General features: G+C 43.0%; 3 protein-coding genes and 1 long non-coding RNA gene across 9 annotated transcripts in view; 2 read left to right on the top strand and 2 right to left on the bottom strand.

Annotated features, from left to right (window-relative positions):
• The window catches only part of LOC148391684 (uncharacterized), a 28,008-nt gene extending 20,045 nt beyond the window's left edge, over positions 1-7,963 (top strand). The window contains exons 8-11 of the long non-coding RNA XR_015861133.1: positions 4,866-4,971; positions 5,489-5,539; positions 5,627-5,643; positions 7,493-7,963. This is a non-coding gene — a long non-coding RNA (uncharacterized LOC148391684). The remainder of the gene's footprint in view (positions 1-4,865; positions 4,972-5,488; positions 5,540-5,626; positions 5,644-7,492) is intronic.
• LOC148391686 (homeodomain-interacting protein kinase 3-like) lies at positions 7,683-14,570 on the bottom strand. 5 transcript variants are annotated; one of them, XM_088388418.1, is made up of 24 exons: positions 14,387-14,564; positions 14,052-14,306; positions 13,796-13,987; positions 13,165-13,346; positions 12,963-13,086; positions 12,748-12,867; positions 12,550-12,618; positions 12,158-12,345; positions 11,829-12,089; positions 11,729-11,763; positions 11,604-11,667; positions 11,473-11,516; positions 11,232-11,309; positions 11,109-11,165; positions 10,997-11,045; positions 10,831-10,929; positions 10,679-10,713; positions 10,442-10,583; positions 10,288-10,349; positions 10,120-10,207; positions 9,997-10,055; positions 9,874-9,934; positions 8,697-9,512; positions 7,683-7,825 (listed from the first exon to the last, which is right to left on the bottom strand). In XM_088388418.1, exons 1-19 carry the CDS (start codon positions 14,399-14,401, stop codon positions 10,307-10,309), a joined length of 2,052 nt encoding a protein of 683 aa, XP_088244544.1. In that variant the 5' UTR covers positions 14,402-14,564; the 3' UTR covers positions 7,683-7,825; positions 8,697-9,512; positions 9,874-9,934; positions 9,997-10,055; positions 10,120-10,207; positions 10,288-10,306. The 5 variants fall into 5 exon arrangements, with proteins under 5 accessions (XP_088244544.1, XP_088244543.1, XP_088244545.1 ...); XM_088388417.1 differs by lacking the exon at positions 8,697-9,512; XM_088388419.1 differs by lacking the exon at positions 8,697-9,512 and having other exon boundaries at positions 11,109-11,161; positions 11,234-11,309; positions 14,387-14,563.
• plcl2 (phospholipase C like 2) overlaps positions 8,120-20,511 on the top strand; it is a 61,620-nt gene continuing 49,228 nt past the window's right edge. Inside the window, exons 1-4 of one of the 2 annotated variants that reach the window (XM_088388415.1) lie at positions 8,120-8,416; positions 8,710-8,854; positions 9,173-9,299; positions 9,427-9,571. The gene's annotated coding sequence lies outside the window, so the exon portion shown is untranslated. Of the gene's footprint in view, positions 8,417-8,709; positions 9,300-9,426; positions 9,572-20,511 lie in introns of both variants that reach the window. The other variant, XM_088388414.1, reaches the window with a different exon arrangement.
• rftn1b (raftlin, lipid raft linker 1b) overlaps positions 15,949-20,511 on the bottom strand; it is a 38,253-nt gene continuing 33,690 nt past the window's right edge. Inside the window, exons 9-10 of the mRNA XM_088387331.1 lie at positions 19,108-19,183; positions 15,949-18,789 (exon numbers count right to left, since the gene is read on the bottom strand). Of these exons, the coding sequence (XP_088243457.1) occupies positions 18,295-18,789; positions 19,108-19,183 (571 nt within the window). The 3' untranslated portion in view covers positions 15,949-18,294. The remainder of the gene's footprint in view (positions 18,790-19,107; positions 19,184-20,511) is intronic.

Genomic DNA, 20,511 nt, shown 5'->3' on the forward strand with positions numbered 1-20,511 from the left:
AGGGGGGGTCCCCCCTTATCGAAGGCTGGAGACTGAGCCACTGACGCTATCTCCACACACTGCGTGTGTGTGTGTGTCGACTTGAAACGGGTCAAAAGCGTCAGATACGTCTGTCGCCACGGCGTCATCATGCTATATATATAAATAAATATATATATCTATAAATATATATACTTTTTACTCATACACAAGCAACAGTTAAATTAGTATTTCCCACCCAAATATTTGTCTTTCTACTTAATTACTGATGTGAGTTTGTTGGACAGTTTGTCTACACACACACACACGGACACACAGACACACATCTACAGAAATGCGACACGTTGACACAGAACACACACTCATTAAAAAGATGTGGACAGCGTGGGAATAAGTGCGGCATTGTTGAGTGGAAGATCAACATGGCGCCGTCACACTTCTTCTTATCACACACACACACTCACAATCTGTGTGGGATGCTATAAAAATTCTTTGTTTACTGAAGACGCACAAAAAAAAAATCTCAGCTATATTGTGAAAATCTATAAATCGGGTTGTCGCAAAGATCCCAAAATGCTTTATGCAGTGCGACAAAAAAGCTAAAGAAAAAGCCAACGTAGTGTTGTGTGCAATTTTTTTTCTATTATTTTGTCGTCAGAGAGGAGCATTGTGATACTATTGTTAATGAAATCAAATCTGTGCGTGGTATTGGATTATATAGGACAGTGTGTGTGCGTGTGTGTGAGGACATTGTGCTGAGCTCGGGTCTTCAGCAGCCTCTTTCTCCATTAATGCTCCATTAGCCAAATTAGAGGCCTAATTGGGAAGGCGAGGAGATCGCCAATGTGTGTGTGTGTTTGTGTGTGTGGGAGTGAGATAGAATAAGACGTCCAAAAGGACGTCCGAGAGGACAGTGGAGCAAAGGTGCAATTGGACGCTGATGACAGAAGCGGCCTTCTTCCCGGGCCGCCGGCGGTCGCCCGGCTGCTGCTGACGCCATTAGCGGCTCGTTAGCTGATTAGCTTGCCTGGTAGTGGATGAGCCCCAGGCTAGGTGTGTGTGCCAGGTATAGCTAATTGTGTTCACGGTCACATTGCCTCTCCTTTTGATGACATAAAACACTCTGCCCACTTTATTAGGTACAACTGATAATGGGAAAATTCACCGTTTTGTTAGGGTGGCCTTCTTGAGATGGTCAAAATATTAGGAATGAAAATTCTGTGCTTTTCCCCCCCACAACATGATTGACAGCCTTGTTTAGCTAGAAAACATTGCGGCATCCACGTATTGTGTCACCACGTCCGGCCCAAAGGATGATTGGCGGCTAGATATTTGTGTGTGTGTGTGTGTGTGTGTGTGTGTGGTCCAACATTCTGGTGAGTTAAGCCACGACATGCTAAATGTAGCTAAATAGCACATAAATGCTTCTGTAACCTTCTTATACTTCAGTAGGACACCAGCAAGGTGATAAAGCCTTCACCTTTGACTCGATCGATCAATAATTCTAATATCTGTTAATAATCTTTGCCTACTCGAGTTTCTCCTGGGAGAAGAAGCAATCGATTAGACAACGGAACAAATCATATTTTACTTTTTTAGTCACCTCAGAAGTATTGACTTCTTGCAGTTTATCAGTTAAATGATGACATGAGCAAAAGTATTGGGACATAAAAAAAAAATCTAGTTTAATTTATTTTATGTACTAGCCACTATCTTTGATGATTGACAGCGACTTCCCTGTCCATTTTTCTCTGTCTCCTGAAGTCTTCCCGATTGGTCCGACCCAAACACGGCCCATCTGCACTTTCGCTCGGGCAACATTTCTCTGCGGGGGGCTTGTAATCGAATGACAGCCCCCTCCCCCCTTCCACGCCCTTGTGAAACCAATTGTAGCGCTATTATCTTCTTAGGGCCCCATTTGTGTGTTGGGAGGGGGGGGGGGGGGGGGCACTTAGAGTGAGATAGTCACCGAGGGCTAATCTCATATTTGGATTTCTTAGTCATCAGATTGGCCAATGTCAAAGCTCCTGTGGGTCGTGGAGACCTCCTGACCGACGGCTGTTTGTGCGTTTTAGCATCGAGAGGTCGCCGGCGTGGGCGTTTAGCGCATTGGCGGCCCTGCGAGGGGAGGGGGGGTGGGGGGGTCGGAGGCCGGGAGTGAATATAGGTGATTGATGGACTGCTGGGTGATCAATGTCAAGCAGCTAATCTGCCTGTGTGACGCCATGATGTAAACACAACCTGATGATTCAACGTGTTGACAAATCCATATTTCATGAATTGACTCATATTTTTTAAACTTCTGTAGCAGTATATTGATTTATATGAAATTTTTGACGCATGTTCAAAAATATTAGATGGCAGAATCCACGTTGAGAATCTAAATGATTCCAGTTCTCGATTTGGATTCTTCTGTATTTTCCGTCACTTCACTTCTGGTGTGATGTCGCTGCCAGACGGCAAGATGGGCAGCACTTATTACCTCGCCCCCTCACCACCTCCATCAGCACACACACACACAATATTCGGATAGTGGCGGGACGGGAAAAGCCGGGTTTCAGCCGCTATTGATCGGGTAACATAGGATTATACAGTCTGGCTCTATAGGCTGAGCGGCCTTTCATTCCCGCGCTGAATAGATAGACTGACTGCGAGCGCTCTTTACTATGGGGATCGATACAAATCGGCTTCCCGCCCCGCCGCTCAATCGTAACTGAATTCCGTTTGCCATAAGTAAAACTTTTCCATCCTGATGTGATTACACAGGGGAGCTCCTCAGTTGCTCGTTCAAGAAACCCGCCTGCACTCGTATCATCGTTTTTATTATTTAGTACAAAGTGTTTTATTGGTTTACATCTTATCATTTTACCGTATATTTTTATTTTTTATTTTATTTTATTTAATTTTTTATTTTATTTTTTTAATCAATTGTTATGGTTTCTGTTTTTCTACGCAAAAGCATTATTGAAAAGATCCCAGTTGGAGCAGACAATAAGATGACACGTGATTGGTTGAATGCATTGTGCTAGAAAGCACGCACAAACGACTCCCGACTTTGTCGTCTCGACGGCAAAATTCAATCTTGCGACTCGTCACAAAGCTCGCAGCTGGAGCCGCAAACAAAGGCGCGGCTAATATTAGCACAAGAGGCCGCCGCCGCCGCTAACTTGATTTGCGTCGTTTTTACTGTAATGCGTTGGAGGATTGCAGCTGGTTGGTTCAACCAGCTTCTTTGTCGCCGGACGAGAGGTCAAGCCCTGTCAATCAAATGCTGATTTGATAGTCAGCTGAATTTTGTGTGGCTAAAAAATGTTTTTCCATCAACAGCATGATAAGATCGCTGTGATTTGTCAGGTTCAATTTCAATTCATCAACAAATAACTTGAATATTTCAAATATTGGACTTCTTGTCACGGTCTAGTCATTTACGGAGGCTTCCCAGAATGCTTTGCTGCGTCTGACGATGCTTTGTCGTGGCGGTGGTGAAAAGCTCTTCCAAGAAGCTGCTGACAGGCCGCTGAATCAGGACAGAAGCAAAGAAAAACGTCGCAGATGGATCTAAGCATGCCCGCCGTCATTAGCCTCAACGTAATCACATCATTTTAGTCATTGGGAAGTTGTCGGGGGGGAGGAGCGGGTGAGGAGGACAAGGGGGGGGAGTGCCGGGAAGTCTTCATGGCTGTTACTTATGATACTGATGTTAAAACTGAGGATGCCAAAGTCACTTAGCGGCTTTTAATTCTTCCTAAATGTCACTGGAAAAGGCGGGGAAAAAAATGTCGCTGAAAAAAGTCTTTGACTGTGAACGTAAAACAGAAATTATTCGATTTTTCTTCAAAGAACGAGGCAATATTTTATGCTTTATTGTTCTATTTATACGCCGATGCTATTTGTTAGCTCGTCGATGGTGTTCTGCATTGTTGGTTAGCATTAAGCTAATTGATCAGACTTTGTTTTGAATACACAACATGTAATGGCCTTGACCGCCACTACTGACACACACACACACACACACCCAGAGTGTATTTGCATTGCGTGTTTTCTCAGGCCAGACTGTTCACTGACAGATGCTTCGGCCTCTGACAGATTTAAACGGTTAGCGTCTTCATTCTTCAACGCCGGCGGCCACCCGCTGCACATGTGTGCGTGCGCGTGTTCATGCGTGCGTGGGAGAGTTTATTGTCTCACAGCAACGGGCCCGTCGTGTTGTCATCACATTTGGTGTGCCGACGACCACAATTTGAACACAAGAGTGAAATTCGTTCCATGTTTAGAAAGTGCACATGTTGCTTTAGGGTGCAAGGTCATGGCAAGGTTCAGCGGCGGACAAGGAAAATGTTGAGCAAACGATTCTTCAACCTTTTCACCACCAGTCAGCTCGCTAAACACTCACTAGTTTGTCGCAATGTTTTTTTGCAACTTTTTTTTCTTATAAGTTTGGCAAGCCTTTGTGTGCAATACTATTTTGTTAAATACAAATTATTACCTGGAAAAAAGACGAATATATACAAAGTAAAAAAGGGATTTTTTTAAAAACAGACATATCTTGCATTTTATTGCATGTATCTAAAAAATATCTAATATTTTTATAATATATAATAATTTATATAATTTTTGAAATATTATTTAAAGTTAATTTGCCACTTTAAAACACAGCCCTGATTCAACTCAAAGGTTTTTAAAATGGGAAATTGTCATTTGGATTTGAATGATTTACACAATATATTTTGATAGATTTTTAAATATAAAAAAGATTTTTTATTTGTGTACACAAGTACTTTCATACAATCAATAACACGACAATTATTTCTGTCACGTGACGTTTTAATGCCATTTCATCACTCCAGTCTTCCCGACATCCTCACCTATTTCTATATTTCTCCAAGATGGCGTCCATTCCAGGAAGCGTTGGCGGCCCGGCTGTCCTCGAATCCGCCTCCCCCTCCCGTTCAGACCTGGGGTCCGAGAGTGGATCAAGCCATCCAGTGACAGGTTCGTGAAGACCCCGCTGAGTTCACCTTGATGGATGCCCCTCCCAGGTGTTTCCAATGGGGCACAATAAGCGCGGCCCCTCTAATGCATTATTGGGCCATTAGGACCCGGCCCGCGGAGACCACTTACGCGCCGGCCTATCAATAACGTGCCGCGTTCGGGGAGCTCGGGGAATTAGTCATACTGAAGTTCTATTTAATCAGAATCTCATTAGATTTTAACAGGGTTACAGTAACCCTGCTTTCATTTCCATAAGAGCAGACATTGCTCACCGATGTCACGCACGCAACACGGGAAATGGAATACTAACTATATCTGTGTGTGTGTGCAACGTCTGTCACTCATCGTGTAGTGATACACATTTTAAAAGGAGACTATAACAATTTATTTTCTATACACACATAGGCCACACAGAAGCGAGCTGTCCGGTGGTCTTGCTGATCTTGCTGATCTTTCATCGTCTTTGGCCCGCCTCCCTGCTCGCGGCACTTTTTCAATTAGCACTTTATTATTGCAGGGGCCCCCACCCCGGTCGAGGACCCCCGGGTGCTGAGAGCCGCAGAAGAAGGTGCTAGTGTCCGAGTGCAGACACCTTTCAGCGGCGTATTTATCAACACGGACATCCATCTCAATTTAGCTTGCATTTTTTTTTTAGGCCCTCAACTTTTCAAGGTAGGGTTCAAAATGAGTGTGTCAAGTCTGGATTGTTGAGTCCACCTCCTCTTTCCTTATAAGGGCCTCGGTTTGACCCCCCCTTAGGACCCCCTCCAGAAGCAGCCCCTTATGCGGTGTGCGGGAAGCCAAGCGCAACGCAAGGCATAATCTTTTAATACGTGCGCAGGCGTGACCGATTAAAGCGTCAGGGTGTTGACAAGTGACACAGGAGCCGTACTTGGTACTCCCTCACCCCCTTGGACCAGCACCTTATTCCTAACTAGAAATCCGAAACTGGATTTGAAACCCTAATGGGAAACCGTAACCTTGTTTTCAATTCCTTATAATTTTCGAATTTGAAACCCAACATTGGATCTAAACCCATTTCCCGCCTTACCCTTCCCTTCAAGATGCGAGTCTCGTGTCTCATTATGTCTTCATGAGTCCATTAGCGACAAAGTCCCAGCTGGGTTCCTCCCTGGGGGATGTCCATGTTGGGTGGCACATCAGTGCCCGCCGTCCCGGTCCTCATTGTGTGCTCTGGAAAAACCGACGCTAATTGCGGCTAATTTAATTCCAAAGACATTTGTCAGTTTTAATATAAAGAGTCCACAACAGCCTTGGCAACTTCTAACCATAAGTGCAAAATGGGCTTCAAACCCTAATTTGAAATCTTAGCCTGTGTCCAAACCCAGATTTCAAACCCATGTACTTCTAATTGATTTTGAAAATATTTGACAGTTTTAAAATGAAGTGAATGAGTTCATCGACAGGCAAACATCTCCCATCTTCCGTTTAGCAAGCCGACCGCGACCAATCGTCCGTGCCGTTAATCCCCCCCGAGCATCGCTTGAGCATGACTGCTTGCTGAGCTTATCGAGCCTGATCATCACAAATCATAACCCGGCTTTGAAACTCCAATTTGAAACATACCTTATTTTTCTTAAGACCGGATTTATTTGAAGGTATCGGTACTCGCGGAGGCTGCCGATGCAAGCTACCGATACTTCACGTATCCAAACCCGGCTTGAATCCTATATTTAAAATCCCCAATTTTAAATCTGAACCTTATCTTCAAACTAAAATTTACCGCTCTCTGAACAGCTCCATTGAGAAACAGTTTTAGCGTAATGAAACCGGTCACCGATAGCGATCAGACGTTCTGTTCTTTAATCGGAATTTATCGTTTATCTGCCCATCGGTGACAGGTGAGGCCGGCGGAGGCTTTTGTCTATGGGAAGAGTGGAGATCCAAAAAAGCCGGAGGTCAAGGCGCACCGGTAATCCGGGCAGCTGCGTTTGCGGGATTAGTTTGACCCAACTAAAACAAACGTTTCCATGGCGATGACACTGTGCATAAAATCGGCTACAACACTAGATTTAAAAAAGGGGAAGGGCGGAGAGCGCTAATTGAATTGCCGTGCAGGGAATAGGAGGGGGGGGCCTTAATGTTGAGATAAGGAGACCTAAAGGAGGACTGATCATTGACAGCGTGCGTTGTTGCTCGCTAATAAACATGTCAGTGTCTCGCACGCACACACAGCGGCCTTAAACGACACACTTGTGTGCTTTACAATGTTTGCTTTCAAAACAATCTTCCGCTGCTGAGAACTTTTCAATAGCTTGTCAATCATCACCATCATCATTTCTTGTTGTTGTAGAGGTCAAGCTGAGAGTAGCAAGGGTGGATAAACATCATTTGGTTTGGGGGAGGGCTCTCGGCCTGCAAAGTTGCGGTGTCAGCACTTTTGACAAATGATGGCGCTAGACGGATTTGAAATCCTAAAATTCATTTCCAAACTAGTTTTGTTATCAGATGTCAGAAAGATGGAAAGCTTCTATTTTGGTTTCTTGCTTCCTTTCCTCAGATGTCTACTGCTGATGTCTGTCGCCAGACTTCAAACTACATCATCCACCCTCATCTATTTACTTGTGCCATCTCTGGAAACATAATCACCAACACTATCAATAAATTCAAATAAAATATCAAATTGACCCATATCACATGTAATGTTTGAAACTCACCATTTAAACTAAATTAATAAAACTACAAACAAATTTAATCCGCACCAGCGGAACAGCACATACGTTTAATGAGCAAGTGTGAGTAAATCCTTGTCTTTTACTGACATCTGCCGGTACTCGACGGTACTGCGTGTCGGAAGCCATGGCTGGTCATTGCTCGTTGCTGATTGGCTATCCTGAGAAACGAGGAAGAAAACAAGTATTTTCTGAATGTTATAATGTTACATTTTAATTTAAAACAATTTGCTCATTTGAGCAATATTTTCTTTTATTTTAATATCTTGCAATTCTAAAATAAAAATCGTATGATATAATATGTCCTGAATTGATCAATACAATTTCTGTCTAAATGTCAAAAAAAATACTCCTGTAGTTTCATTTTATATATGTCGTATGCAGATATACAGTATTTACGTAGCAGTTAGTGTTAGATTGCCTGTTGGAGCAATATTTGTTTAAATATAACTATTTTTTTAAAGGACCAATTGTGCCACCTACTGGCCAATTTGTGTTCAAGCCAGCACGCTGTGCGCGCGCAGGCTCGTGAACGAGCTCAGTTAATGAGAACCGGTGCGCAGGTAAGGAGGAAGTTTGATGGACGGCGACTGCGGGCTATTTTTTGTTTTTGTTTTGTTTTGTTTTTTTTACGAGTTTAAACATTATTATCTATTTAGAAATTACAAACTTGTGGCCGGACGCATGGAACCCCGAAAGGGAGCAAATGGACCTTGTTAAGAAAATGTAACGAAGCCTCAAGTCATCTAAAAGTAAGTTAAACAACTCTTTTATGCCTTCCCGCCATTTTGTTGCTGGCCTGACCTCAAGGCTGTTGTGTTATGTATGTACGTGTTGAATTTTAATGCTATGTTTTGTTTTTGGAGTTGCTAATTTGTCGCTGGTTCAGATAAAAGTGTTTTTCCTTAATTGTTGATCTGTAGTTTTGTTTACAAGTATGTGTTTTATGACACTTGGTCTGTAAGCAGTTTGTTTTACGACAGTCTGCGAATGCAACACAAATGGAGCAACATTGTTTACTTTAGTTTGTACCCTTTTTCTTCAGCATCTGTATCATTTGAAGACTCCTTGCAGTTTAAACATTATTAGATAATTTGAAATTACAAACTTGTGGCCGGACACATGGAACACCTAAAGGGAGCAAATGGACCTTGTTAATAAAATGGAATGAAGCCTCAAGTCATCTAAAAGTAAGTTAAATCTTTTATGCCTTCCCGCCATTTTGTTGCAGGCCTGAGGTCAAGCCTGCTGTGTTATATATGTACGTGTTGAGTTTTAAGACTGTTTTGTTTTTGGAGTTGCTAATTTGTCGCTGGTTCTAATAAAAGAGTTTTTCCTTGATTGTTGATCTGTAGTTTTGTTTACAAGTATGTGTTTTATGACACATACTTTTGGTCTGTAAGCAGTTTGTTTTACGACAGTCTACGAATGCAACACAAATGGAGCAACATTATGTTTGCTTTAAAGTAGTTTGCACCCTTTCTTTTTAACATCTGTATCATTTGAAGACTTCTCGCAGTTTGAACATTATTAGATACTTTGAAATTAAAAACTTGTGGCCGGAGGCATGGAACCCCTAAAGGGAGCAAATGGACCTTGTTAAGAAAGTGGAACGAAGCCTCAAGTCATCTAAAAGTAAGTTCAATCTTTTATGCCTTCCCGCCATTTTGTTGCTGGGCTGTTGTTTTACGACGGTCTGCGAATGCAACACAAATGGAGCAACATTGTTTGCTTTTAAGTAATTTGTACCCTTTTTCTTCAGCATCTGTATCATTTGAAGACTCCTTGCAGTTTAAACATTATTAGATGTTTTGAAATTACAAACTTGTGGCTGGACGCATGGAACCCCTAAAGGGAGCAAATGGACCTTGTTAATAAAATGGAACGAAGCCTCAAGTCATCTAAAAGTAAGTTCAATTTTTTATGCCTTCCCGCCATTTTGTTGCTGGCCTGAGCTCAAGGCTGCTTTGTTATGTATGTACGTGTTGAGTTTTAAGACTATGTTTTGTTTTTGGAGTTGCTCACTTCTCGCTGGTTCAGATAAATGTCTTTTTCCTTGATTGTTGATCTGTAGTTTTGTTTACAAGTATGTGTTTTATGACTATGTTAATGTCTGCTCACTCTTGATCCGTAAGTGGTTTGTTTTACGACGGTCTGCGAATGCAACACAAATGGGGCAACATTATGGTTGCTTTAGAGTAGTTTGTACCTTTTTTCTTTCGCATCTGTATCATTTGAAGATTCCTCGCATTCCTTTAAACCTGAACAGACTAAGCAAAGACGTTAATTTGAAGTTAAGTTTGTCAAAAATTTAAATTGTGAGATGTCATACCTGGACTGCCACCGAGAATTTATCAGTCTGCTGAGACACCGTCAGGGCAATCAACAGATCTGAAAGTAAAAAAAAAAAAATGTCATAAGCTTTCGGTATCGAGTATTTAATGCACTAGAATACCGTGCCCTTCTTCAGTCGGGGTTAGCTTTGGTTGCCTCGCTAGGTTTGGCGGTTCTGCTGGACCAGGTCCTCTTGTTTTTAGGAAGGTCTACCCAAAGAAGGATAAAGACTTGTTGACATTGCTAAGGAATAAAAGATAATCTTATAAATCAAATAAAAAAATCTCACGTTTTGATCGTTGACACCGTCACGTCTTATCTTTGTGTTTTTTGGTGTTGTCATTGCCCACACTGTTGTAAAGATGATGGTGCTTTAGCGCTGCTAATCATTTTGATGAGAGGAAAAAAAAAAGTACAGGCTATGACGTCACCCTGTAACCTACCCACTGCGCTTTGTAATTTCGGAGGGGGATTGACTTTGGTTGTTCCATTCTCTGGTGTTCGCTGCCTTCAATTTCCCCGCAGATTGATTTCTCCTTCTCCGGGCCGAGTAAGTGTTCCGTGTCCTTTTGCGCTTTGGAATTTCTTGGTGGGGGAAGACGTCAGGAGAGGCAAGATGCTGTTACGCAGACTGATTACGCAATTCGCTCGTTAAACCAATATTGCGCGGAGTGACTTACTACGTTTCGCCAGGGCGCCTCTAGTTTTTGTTTTTCTGCAAAAATATAATAGTGGATAATATTTAGATGTTTTATTATTTTTTATTTATATTTTTTAATTTTATTTAGACATTAAAAAAATACAACAGTGTCAGTCAGTCTCAAATACTTACACACTGGGCTCTGCTGGTTTAGCCGTAGACTCATGACTACTTTCCGTTGTTGGGGGTTCTTTGGGATTCATTTTTCTCTTCTTTGTTATTGGCGACTCCCTGAGCACCAATGGCAACATATTGATCGCAATGTATCAGTATAAAAAAAGCGTGACGTCACACTGACCTTATTCTGCTCGGTGTGGGTCTCCTTCTTCTTTTCAATTTTCCTTTTCCTACGACAACACAAACACAAAAAATTGTTTTTATTGTCGTTATTCTTACAGTAGTTCACTTACCTTGTGTTGTGCGGATGGCGCCCGGATTGGTTTTCCATTTCCTCCTCTTGGTGCTCGATCAGTAAAAACACCAAAGATGAATGACACACAAACGTGTTAAAAAATAATTTTGAACACAAACTTACTTGATGCTCCTTGCCGTCGAAGACCCGGCGGTGGCCATCCTGATCGTCTCAGGGTCAGTAAAGCCGTTGGGGATTTCTGGGGGAAAAAAGGGACGACGTGTTGTTCAAGACTGTTTAAAACAGTCCCAATCTGTTTAGAAAATGCAGGCAGATGGCTGAAGACACAAAAATTATGTCAACCAACATTTGCGCTGGCATCAAATTTGATACAAAAATAAAAAATTCATAGTGTGACTTACTCTTTGGTGTTTGGTCACCATCTCGGTTGGTACTTTTAGGCACTCTGTTCAAAGAAAAACACTTGTAAACTTCAGACCTGTTCAAAAAAATCTAGACCCCCCCCCCCCCCAAAAAAAAGTCCAGAACTGACTGATTGCTGTTTTGTGGCGGAGGCTCAGATTTAGCCGATTTACTGGTCATCATGACGGAAGACCCTGTCGGAAGGTCACAAGTGATATCATCGTAGCTTCATTCCAGCAGCGAGCTCAAACGTACCTCGTTGCTCCTGATCTTCCTTCTGTTGTGGTTCTCTGAAAAATGTGACCGATTAATCGGTAGTTTTTATTAAGCCGGCGGTTTCGGCTAACTAGCTTACCCTGCCATGTGCCTGTTTTCCTGAAGCGGTGACTTGTGGAGGCAAACTGAACGGAGCTGATTCGCGAGGCTCAGTTGCGGATCCAAATTGAGCGTGTCCAGATTGAGGCCACTCGTGATGTGTGACGATATGCCCACGATGTCGGGATGTTCCCGGTGGATATGCCAAGTGGGACGAGCGCTCGCAGTCTCATCGTGTGAAGCCCAAGTTCCCGAATTTGGATTCTGACAGGCCTGCATCATTTCGCAGCTCAGTTTCAAGCTTGAACAGAAGAAATGAGGCGTTTAATCTACTCAAGCGGCTTCTACAGTTCCTCGACGTGAACCTACTAGAAGGTGTCGGCGTGGTTGAGCCCAAGGTCATCCATAGTGACGAAGGCGTGCTGGAGAATTTGATTGGGGGTCGGTCGCTGGCCGGCGTCGGGTCTTAGCAGCTGCTTCAGCAAATCCACAAAGATCTCTTGGTCTTGGATTTCTGCTGTGGTGTCCTCATTTGACAGGTGGACCACTTGTCTGACCTGGACCGGAACACACTGCAAGCTTTAATACCAAGACATATAAAGAATCACTTTTTGTAAGGTCACAGATTGTGAATTTCCCGGTAGTTCCAATTTTTTTATTCTGTTTGGCATTTTCGCCTTGGCAGCAGCAGTCACAAAAATGCCATTTCTCATTCTTAGTTCTTTTTTTTTGCGGGTACGATAAACAACAAAGCTTGATACCTTACAAAGGTCATCCAGAGAGTTGATAAAATTGTTGGTGCAAGCCACGTAGCCATATTCGTTGGTCGTCTAGGGAGAGGTGATACAAAACTGTCAGAATCAAAGTGATGCTAAATTCCGTTCGCCGCTAAAAATCTGAGGTTGTTGCTAGCTAGTAGCTAATCGGAAGTTTACAAATGCACCCGATTTACTTTCTACCTTTAGTCTCCACTGAAATGACTGGAAGCCTCTCTCCCTCTTGTAAAAATACATAGTGTTGACTCCAATGTTGAGTAGTCTTTGTGGAAAGTGACCCAGGATATGCTCGATCTTCCTCAACTGTGGGGAGGAAAAAAAATTCGAGATTGAAGTGACCTTATGTCGGACCACTTAGGATTGAGAAAGGTTTTCAGGAGTGGCGGGTGCTTTCTTGCCATGTCGTATTCACAGGTGCTGTAGAAAAGTGGAGAGCCCAGAAACAACTCGGCGATAATGCAACCAAGAGACCACACGTCGATGGCCTCCGCGTAGGGAAAACCGACAATGATCTCTGGCGCCCTGAAAACAAGAAAAATCAATACGTACTGCAACTAGTTATCAAGTATCTCAACAAAATTAGGAGGGCAAAACGAATACCTGTAGCGGCGGTTCTGAAAGTGTTGACCCTGGTGGATCTCCGAGATGTGCTGGGCCAAGCCAAAGTCGATGATTTTAACTTTGTACGGCCGGCTGATGTGCTCCACCAACATGATGTTGTTGGGCTTCAGGTCTGCGTGGATAAGTCCAATACTGTTCAGAAAATGCAGGCCCACGGCCAGCTGAAGACACGAGTACATGGTATTCAATTATGATAGCGTCATCCGCCTGGCTTGCTAGCTTTTGAAGACGTAGCAGGCCGGCTCTGCCGATGTATGCGACGTAACAAATACTAAAGTCACTTGTTGAAACATTACATTATTAGCATCCCTTGCTAGCTTATACATATAGTGTTAGCATCATGCTACAAAAAGAAACAACCCTGTTAAATTGATTAGCATCCCTTGCTAGCTTATACATAGTGTTAGCATCATGCTACAAAAGGAAACTACCCTGTCACAGCTTGATTGTCATATTAAAATTCTCATTTTCATGTAGCAAAATCACGAGCAAATGTTTGCTTTGATTTTTGTTTTGGAATTAAGAACTCCTCTTTACCTTTGTTAGCCGTTGGAGGATGCAAAATATAGGCATATTGTATTTTACCACTTTAGACGAAGGTAAACCGTACCTGATGCAGAATGGGTCGGATCTCCTTGACCAGAAGGCACTTGGTGGGTCGGCTGTTCATGAAGTCCAATAAGTTGATGTCCAACATCTCAAACTCGAGACACATGTAGACTCTGTCCACAAAGATGCTCTTGCACTGGATCAGGTTGACTTTGTCCGTGTCGAAATCCATTAAGGTTTTCAACACCCGGGCCTGAAAAAGATATTTAAATCGGATCAAATCATCAAAGTAGCTGACGGGGCCTCGTGTCAGGCACCTCCTTCTTAAATAAGTCCAGAGCGTCCATTTGCTTGAAGATCTTGACGGCGACTTCCTCCCTAGTGGCCGTCTTCAAACATTTAACCACGTCGCCGAAGGTGCCTTCCCCCAGGAACTCCATAATGTGGTAGTCGGAGGCGGGCGAGTGGAGGACCCTCAGGTGTTTGCCGGCGTCGTACAGCGAGGAGAGCACGGCGACGGCCTCCTCCTCTGACGACGTGATGACTTTGGCCTGCACCCTGTAAGGGGGGTTCTGACAGCCGCCATTAGCAAAATTTAGTTAATTTGTAGTGCGTGTCTAAACAAGAGTTAGGGTCTTAATTTCTTACTAACCTGCTCTGCAGCCATTTTCCTTTCATGGCAGACACAAATGAATATAACAAATCCACCGTCGGCAGCACTTAAAAATATAAAGCGTGGCAGGGGACCGATGAAGTACTTTTATTTGATTTTAACATAAAATGCTTTTTTTTTTCTGGAGTTGTCCCTGCCAGCAGCTCCTGTAAAGTGAGTGATGATGTCATATAGCTCTGTGTCATGTCTCTAATGTTCCTCTTCTACCGCCATATTGACATCACATTTACATATCATCACCATGTGACCTCATTACGCCACATCAAGCTGAATATATTCAAAGTTGAGCAGAGAGTGTGCAGAAGTAACTTCCTGACAGTGGCGCAGGTACCATGGCGGATTGCAAAGTGGCAAAAATACAAAATTTGACATTTTATTCATATAATGTATGCATTTTAAGGGTCTCAAAAACCACCCCCAACTCACGAGTCCACCCTGAAAAGCTCAAAATAATCTTATATTGAGGGATCTTTATTTTTTTGATATATAATTTATTTCCCCCCTCTCTTAAAAGCATTTTTTCCGTTCAAATTAAAGCCAAAATTCTAAATTCTAGCACTGTAATTATTTTGATGTTGGATCACTGCCCTCCACTAGAGGGCAGTGTAGCATTGAGGAAGACTGAGAACCACAACCAGTCAGACATACGCTGTCTAATTTAAACACTTTATTAAGGAGCAGCAAATTGCCCATTTTTAGTGTTTTTATTCCTCAGTGTCAATTATCCTTCTTCGATTAGACACGAAAAGCCTTTTGAGAAAAAAAACAAAAAAAAACATTTGTGCAAATTATTCAGCCGAGTTGTATTCAATGGAGTCCTGTAGCTCATACATAATAGACATGCAAACCTTTGATGATGTCTCCGTGTGTGTGATGGACTCATCAATGTCTTCAATTAGCAATCAATCAATGCAGACAGGAGAGTGCTTTGGTGTTTGGGGTTTGCTCTTAATGATCTTTTAGTCTTAGGCAGTATGGATTGAGTTGGCCTTGCGGGCCCTTCATAACGCCGAGCCGTGTTATTATCGGGGCTGAAATATTGACCTGCGAGGGCCGAGCGGGGGCCTTGTGGCATGATTAGGATTTCCACGTCCATACAGAAGCAAAAGCTTCTCATGTGTCCCCCGCTTTCATTTGTCCTTCTTGCTGCACTTTCACAAGCTACATTTGTGTGTTTATACATGTGTGTGTTTGTGTAATGTGGCCCTTGGGTGCCGTGTTGCGGTGCAACAGCGGCGCAAATATCCCATCAGTGTTGGATGCAAACTTTTGACCTTTTACCACGGTGAGCCAAATAGTAGCCCAAATGCACATTTAATGACGTTTAATGATGTCATCAACAAAACATGGCTTCGAGTGCTAATGTGATAATTTCGTTAAGACATGAGAGTAGGGAATGTGATATTCATCAGTAGTTATTTTATTGTGTAATCTGTTTGAAAAAAACATTTTTAGGATTTTTTTTATAATTTATAAAAACCAAATTTTTTGCTGACAATGGCGTTGTTTAAGAACCCAGTCAAGAAGCACACATGTGGACATTAAATATAAATACTTTTATAATGTACAAATTGTACAGATGCAGTAGCGGCGGCTAACAATAACAACGTCGATGGACGGGACAGCACACAGATAAAGAATACTTTGACACCATCACTGGCATTTTTTTTACACACAAAAACAGGCAGCTGGAATGTTGAAAATTTCAAATGTCTCTGACAAAACAAATAAAACACTACTACCCACAAAATGTTCGTCAAGGTACGACCGTCGACGCCTGTCCGAATGGAATGTTAAGACAAACAGTGCTATCATGTGACCTTGATGATGTCACTGAGGGGAGGGCAGGTCAAGGGTGTTGCTGATTGCCATGTTTAAAATAGCCAGGAAAAAACAAGCGGGTGACATTTATGAAATTAAATTCCTTCTAACGATGAAAATAAACGCCTCAAGGCAGAATCGACAACTTCTGGTATGACGTGACAAAACGTCTACCACCAAACACCGAATCGATATTCACTAGCATGACGTACGGATTGTTGACCGTAATGAAAAAAAAACATCGTGTCCCGTTCGTAACATCCGTTGTCACCAATGAACAGTTAAGTGTTAGCATGTTAGCACTCGCATATTTTTATGGTCGATCGGCAACGTATAGTATCGTCACGATACAGTATCGCAAAACCTTGATATCGTCACTGTCTGTTTTTTTTTTATTCCCAACCATATGTAAACCAAGTAACCCCTGTAAAAAAAAAAAAAAAATCTACATGAGCTCTGTGGCGCCCAAGCGCGATGCCATTTGCATAAATCATTGTAAAGCACGAAATGAAACATTCAATGAAAGCCCAGGAGCAGCCAAAAGCCAGTGAGAGAATGTTCCTCACATCTTGGAACACAATTAAGAGTGCTTCTATCCTCTGGAAAAATCAATCCGGCGGCCAAATGTGACCTTTGAACCTGGGCTGCCATTAAGTATGACCTCACATTTTGCCATCGGGAAGGGTGTCGACATCAAGCTTAAAACCAAGAAACCCTCGGGAGGTAGCTTGAAGCCTCAATAGGATAGGCAGGCGCCTCACTAGCAAAATATTTTTGTGGAAAGTCGTTTAAGAGGCAACTTATAAAAAAAAGAATCGAGAATTTGGCTAATTAAGGCTAAGCTGGTCTCGTGTGTTTTCCGCTCTACACAAAAACAGCACCAGACAACACATGGACAGCACAAAACACGGCGTCTCGTTGGGTGTAATTATAACATTTAAACAGCAAAACAATCAAACCAGAAAAAATCATTCCGTTCACGTCAAAGTGTGAATTGTGTGAAATCTCAAAAGCTATTTGCTAAGGTACCTGGGCTCGACATTATTGTCAATACCGCTGTGGCTAAACGAATCCCTCAGTCTCCTTTTGTAAGAAATGCACAATTCCTGACAGATGCCCTACTGACAAAAACCATTAGCGAGCTAACGGGCGATTCGTGTAGCGGATGTGGTCGCCGCTCACCTTAGCGACCCACCCGCCGTCCGGCCTTTAGGCAAGCAACGGCATCTCACGACTCGCTCACTGTTCTAAACAACACCCGCTGAGGAGCGCTTTAATAGCCGCAGGTAAGAGCCATGCTAACCGCTATTACTTTCAAACGAGTCAGTTCATTTCGTTTTACGCGCCACAGGCACCATTTTCTCAATTCATTCCCTGGCATGAATGGACTTTTCAGAAAAGTGCATTTTTTTTTTTTTTTTTTATCAAAGGCTGCTGTCAAGTGAAATTTATTTGTCAAATCCTCAGTATAGCAAGAGACACGGCTACAGAAGTCGAGTTTCATAGCATACGTTGTTTACGATACGATAGATAAAAGCTACATTATGGTCCCGTGAATTTCACATCCGCTTGTTCGGAACATTCTGTATGCGAGGTGAGCGTAGCCGTCAACATTGTGTCGCTAACTTTGGATTGCCTGTCGCAAAGGAATCCCACTCCCAGTGTTAGCCAAGGCTAACACTTCAGATCCCGTAGAGTTGAATGAATCAAAAGTCTTTTCTGTCCTTAGGCAGTCAGCAGTATGACGGAGGTTGGCCAGTGGTCTTTAGACTTTAAGTTCGTCACCTAGATCAACAAGAGTCCAAAAATAACTTTTCCCGCGGATATCAGTCTGGCCATTAAAAGGCGCCGGCCAGCTAATAGACTGCAAGCTCTCGATCCAAGTCTAGTCCGAGCATCTTCATTTGCTTCCTTCAGGATACGTAGTACATTCACAAGGTGTGGTTATACAGCAGTCGGTAGATGAAAGATGGTAGATTTCAAAGTCGATGGTGCTCCAAGTCCCGATAATGTTTGGTGTGAACCCTGTCTTGAGGTTTTCGAGGTAGGGCTTTTCAAATTCTGGGCTACTCTTGGAGGATTTCATTCGGGATCTGTGAATCTGCCACCGTACCCTTGTCTTTGAGGTCCAGGCCAACTGATTCTTCAATCATACATTGGTTCTGGTCTGGTTCATCGTCATTTTTATCTTCGTCCGTTTCTAGGCCATTTTCCACTGAAACTTCAACTTCTTGCTCGTCCACGATCTGGTCGTCTTTTTTATCAGCCGCAGTTTCTGTGACTTCTTGGACGTCTGTCCTCTCCGGAGACTCTGCCAATCCCTCCTCGTCAAGTTCAAAGGTTTCCTTTTCCATCTCTTCTACGACTTCCGCTTCTTCCTTTGTTTGAACAGTTTCAACCTTGACAGCGTTCTGGTCTTCAATCTTTTCATCTTGCTCATTTGGTTTCTCGCCATTTTCCTTACGATCGGAAATGTCTTTTTCCGATTTGGGTTTTGTCTTCTTCTCTTTGTTTTTGATGCCATTTTTGTTGGCCTTACCACGAGGTTTGAAGATCAGTTTCTGGAACATGGAAAGTTTGGGATTAGTGTTCATCATAATACATAAAATCCAAACATCTGACTGATGAGGTCCGTGGCCAAAAGTGGCTGTCAAGGGAAATGTGTTGGACTTGAGTTATCTCCTAAATCTTTGGCCTATGTCATTTCACGCAAAGAGGTTATCACGACTATTCAGAGGTCATCTCCAAAAAATGTCCAGTTCGACTTCTGTAAACATTTCGCCCACCATAACGCTCACAGAGAGGCCATTGTGTTTAGCGTAAAAAGGAAAACATCTGCGTGGAAGCGGCCATTTGAAAACAATGAGAGCAACGTGTACCTTGGATTCCTTCTGCTTCCGGCTCAGGACTGGTCGCTGCAGAAATACAATCTGCTTGGTCGCCAGACTGCCATCACTGCAGAGAACAAGACATGATCTGGATGATGATCTTCAAAAACAAATTTCAGACTCTTGATAAGCTCTTAGTTTCGTAATTTGTCAGCGCCGCTTTGACGTCGGCGACGCACTTTGCGATTTATCTTTCAGCGACTGTTTTTCCGCACCTAACAAAAGCTTCTCGGGCTTTCACAACATAGGCCCGTGTCACGTTTTGGGTCGGCGCCTCTTTATGATCCCGCTCCTTTCATTCCTTCTTCACGCCGCTCTCATTAACGAGACGTCGGCCCCGTTTTGTTTTTGTATAAATCGTCCGCTTGGGGCTGACGCTGACAGCTTTCTTGTTTGCGTCTGCTTTGTGGCTTTCATGTTCCATCCTGCTGTTTTGGGCTAAAAACGAAGCCCGTCCAACGTCGCCCACGAATAAGAGCTCGATGACGGGCTCGGCAACATTAAAAAGCCCCCGCTGCAAATCTTCCCTTTTCGCGACATGAAATAGATGCAAGACTCCTTATATAAACCACCCAAAAAGCCTCACAAAAACATTTTTTTCCATTAGCGGGCCTGCTCGAGACGTCTGCGTGAGCTATTTTCTCGGCTGTCGAGAACGCCGGACGGGCTTGATGGGGGGAATCAAAGGCGGAAAAAAAAAAGAACGCTTTCCCAGCTGAAACTTCAGTCCAGCCTGTTGAGGAAATGACAGGCCTTTGTGGCACACACTGTCGCCGAGCTATTAAGACTTCACGTCTACTCACGACTGAATGGACCTGGAGGCTTAAAAAAAATATAAATAATTTGATTATCTAAAACCTCACTGGGTTGAACTGACATTAGGTCCAATACTTGATCTTTCTCGTCATAATGAGCTTTGATTTTCATGTGCAATCATCAATCGAACAAGACTTTTATGCGGGTTTTTTTTTTTTTTATCGGCGAACAATGAGAAATGACTTAATGGCTCCAAAATGTAATCACCAGCTACACTAATTGAATGCAGCAAGATGAGCATCGGGGTTAATGTTGCGCGGAGACGCCAGCCGAACGTCGGCTAGCATCCATTTCAGATGAGACAAAAACAACCACGCCGGAACCCGTTTGCAGACACGTTGTTTCATCCAGCGGGCGAATAGACGAGCCTAATGAGTATCGGAGTGAAATGTATCATCAAAACTGTTTGCGGGCTGGGTGAGAAATAAGCTGCTTGTTGTGCGCTATCTAGGCCGGCTTGATTAATTAGCGCCGTTGTGTTGCGCCGTGTAAACGGGGTGGGGGTTCTGTGATACGATGAGTCGGTTGTGAAAGCTTTTTTTTTTTTGGTCATTTCTAGCAATTTGTCATCTAAGACAA

The sequence above is a fragment of the Syngnathus floridae genome, chromosome 10 (assembly GCF_059516105.1).
Source record: "Syngnathus floridae isolate MCC-2025c chromosome 10, RoL_Sflo_1.0, whole genome shotgun sequence".
NCBI classification, from domain to species: domain Eukaryota; kingdom Metazoa; phylum Chordata; class Actinopteri; order Syngnathiformes; family Syngnathidae; genus Syngnathus; species Syngnathus floridae.

Coding starts and splice junctions, on each gene's coding strand:
- LOC148391686 (XM_088388417.1), bottom strand. Junction 13,347..13,795: donor TCCGACCCATTCTGCATCAG/GTACGGTTTACC, acceptor TCGTGTCTTCAG/CTGGCCGTGGGCCTGCATTT. Junction 10,930..10,996: donor CCCACACCGAGCAGAATAAG/GTCAGTGTGACG, acceptor ATTGGTGCTCAG/GGAGTCGCCAATAACAAAGA.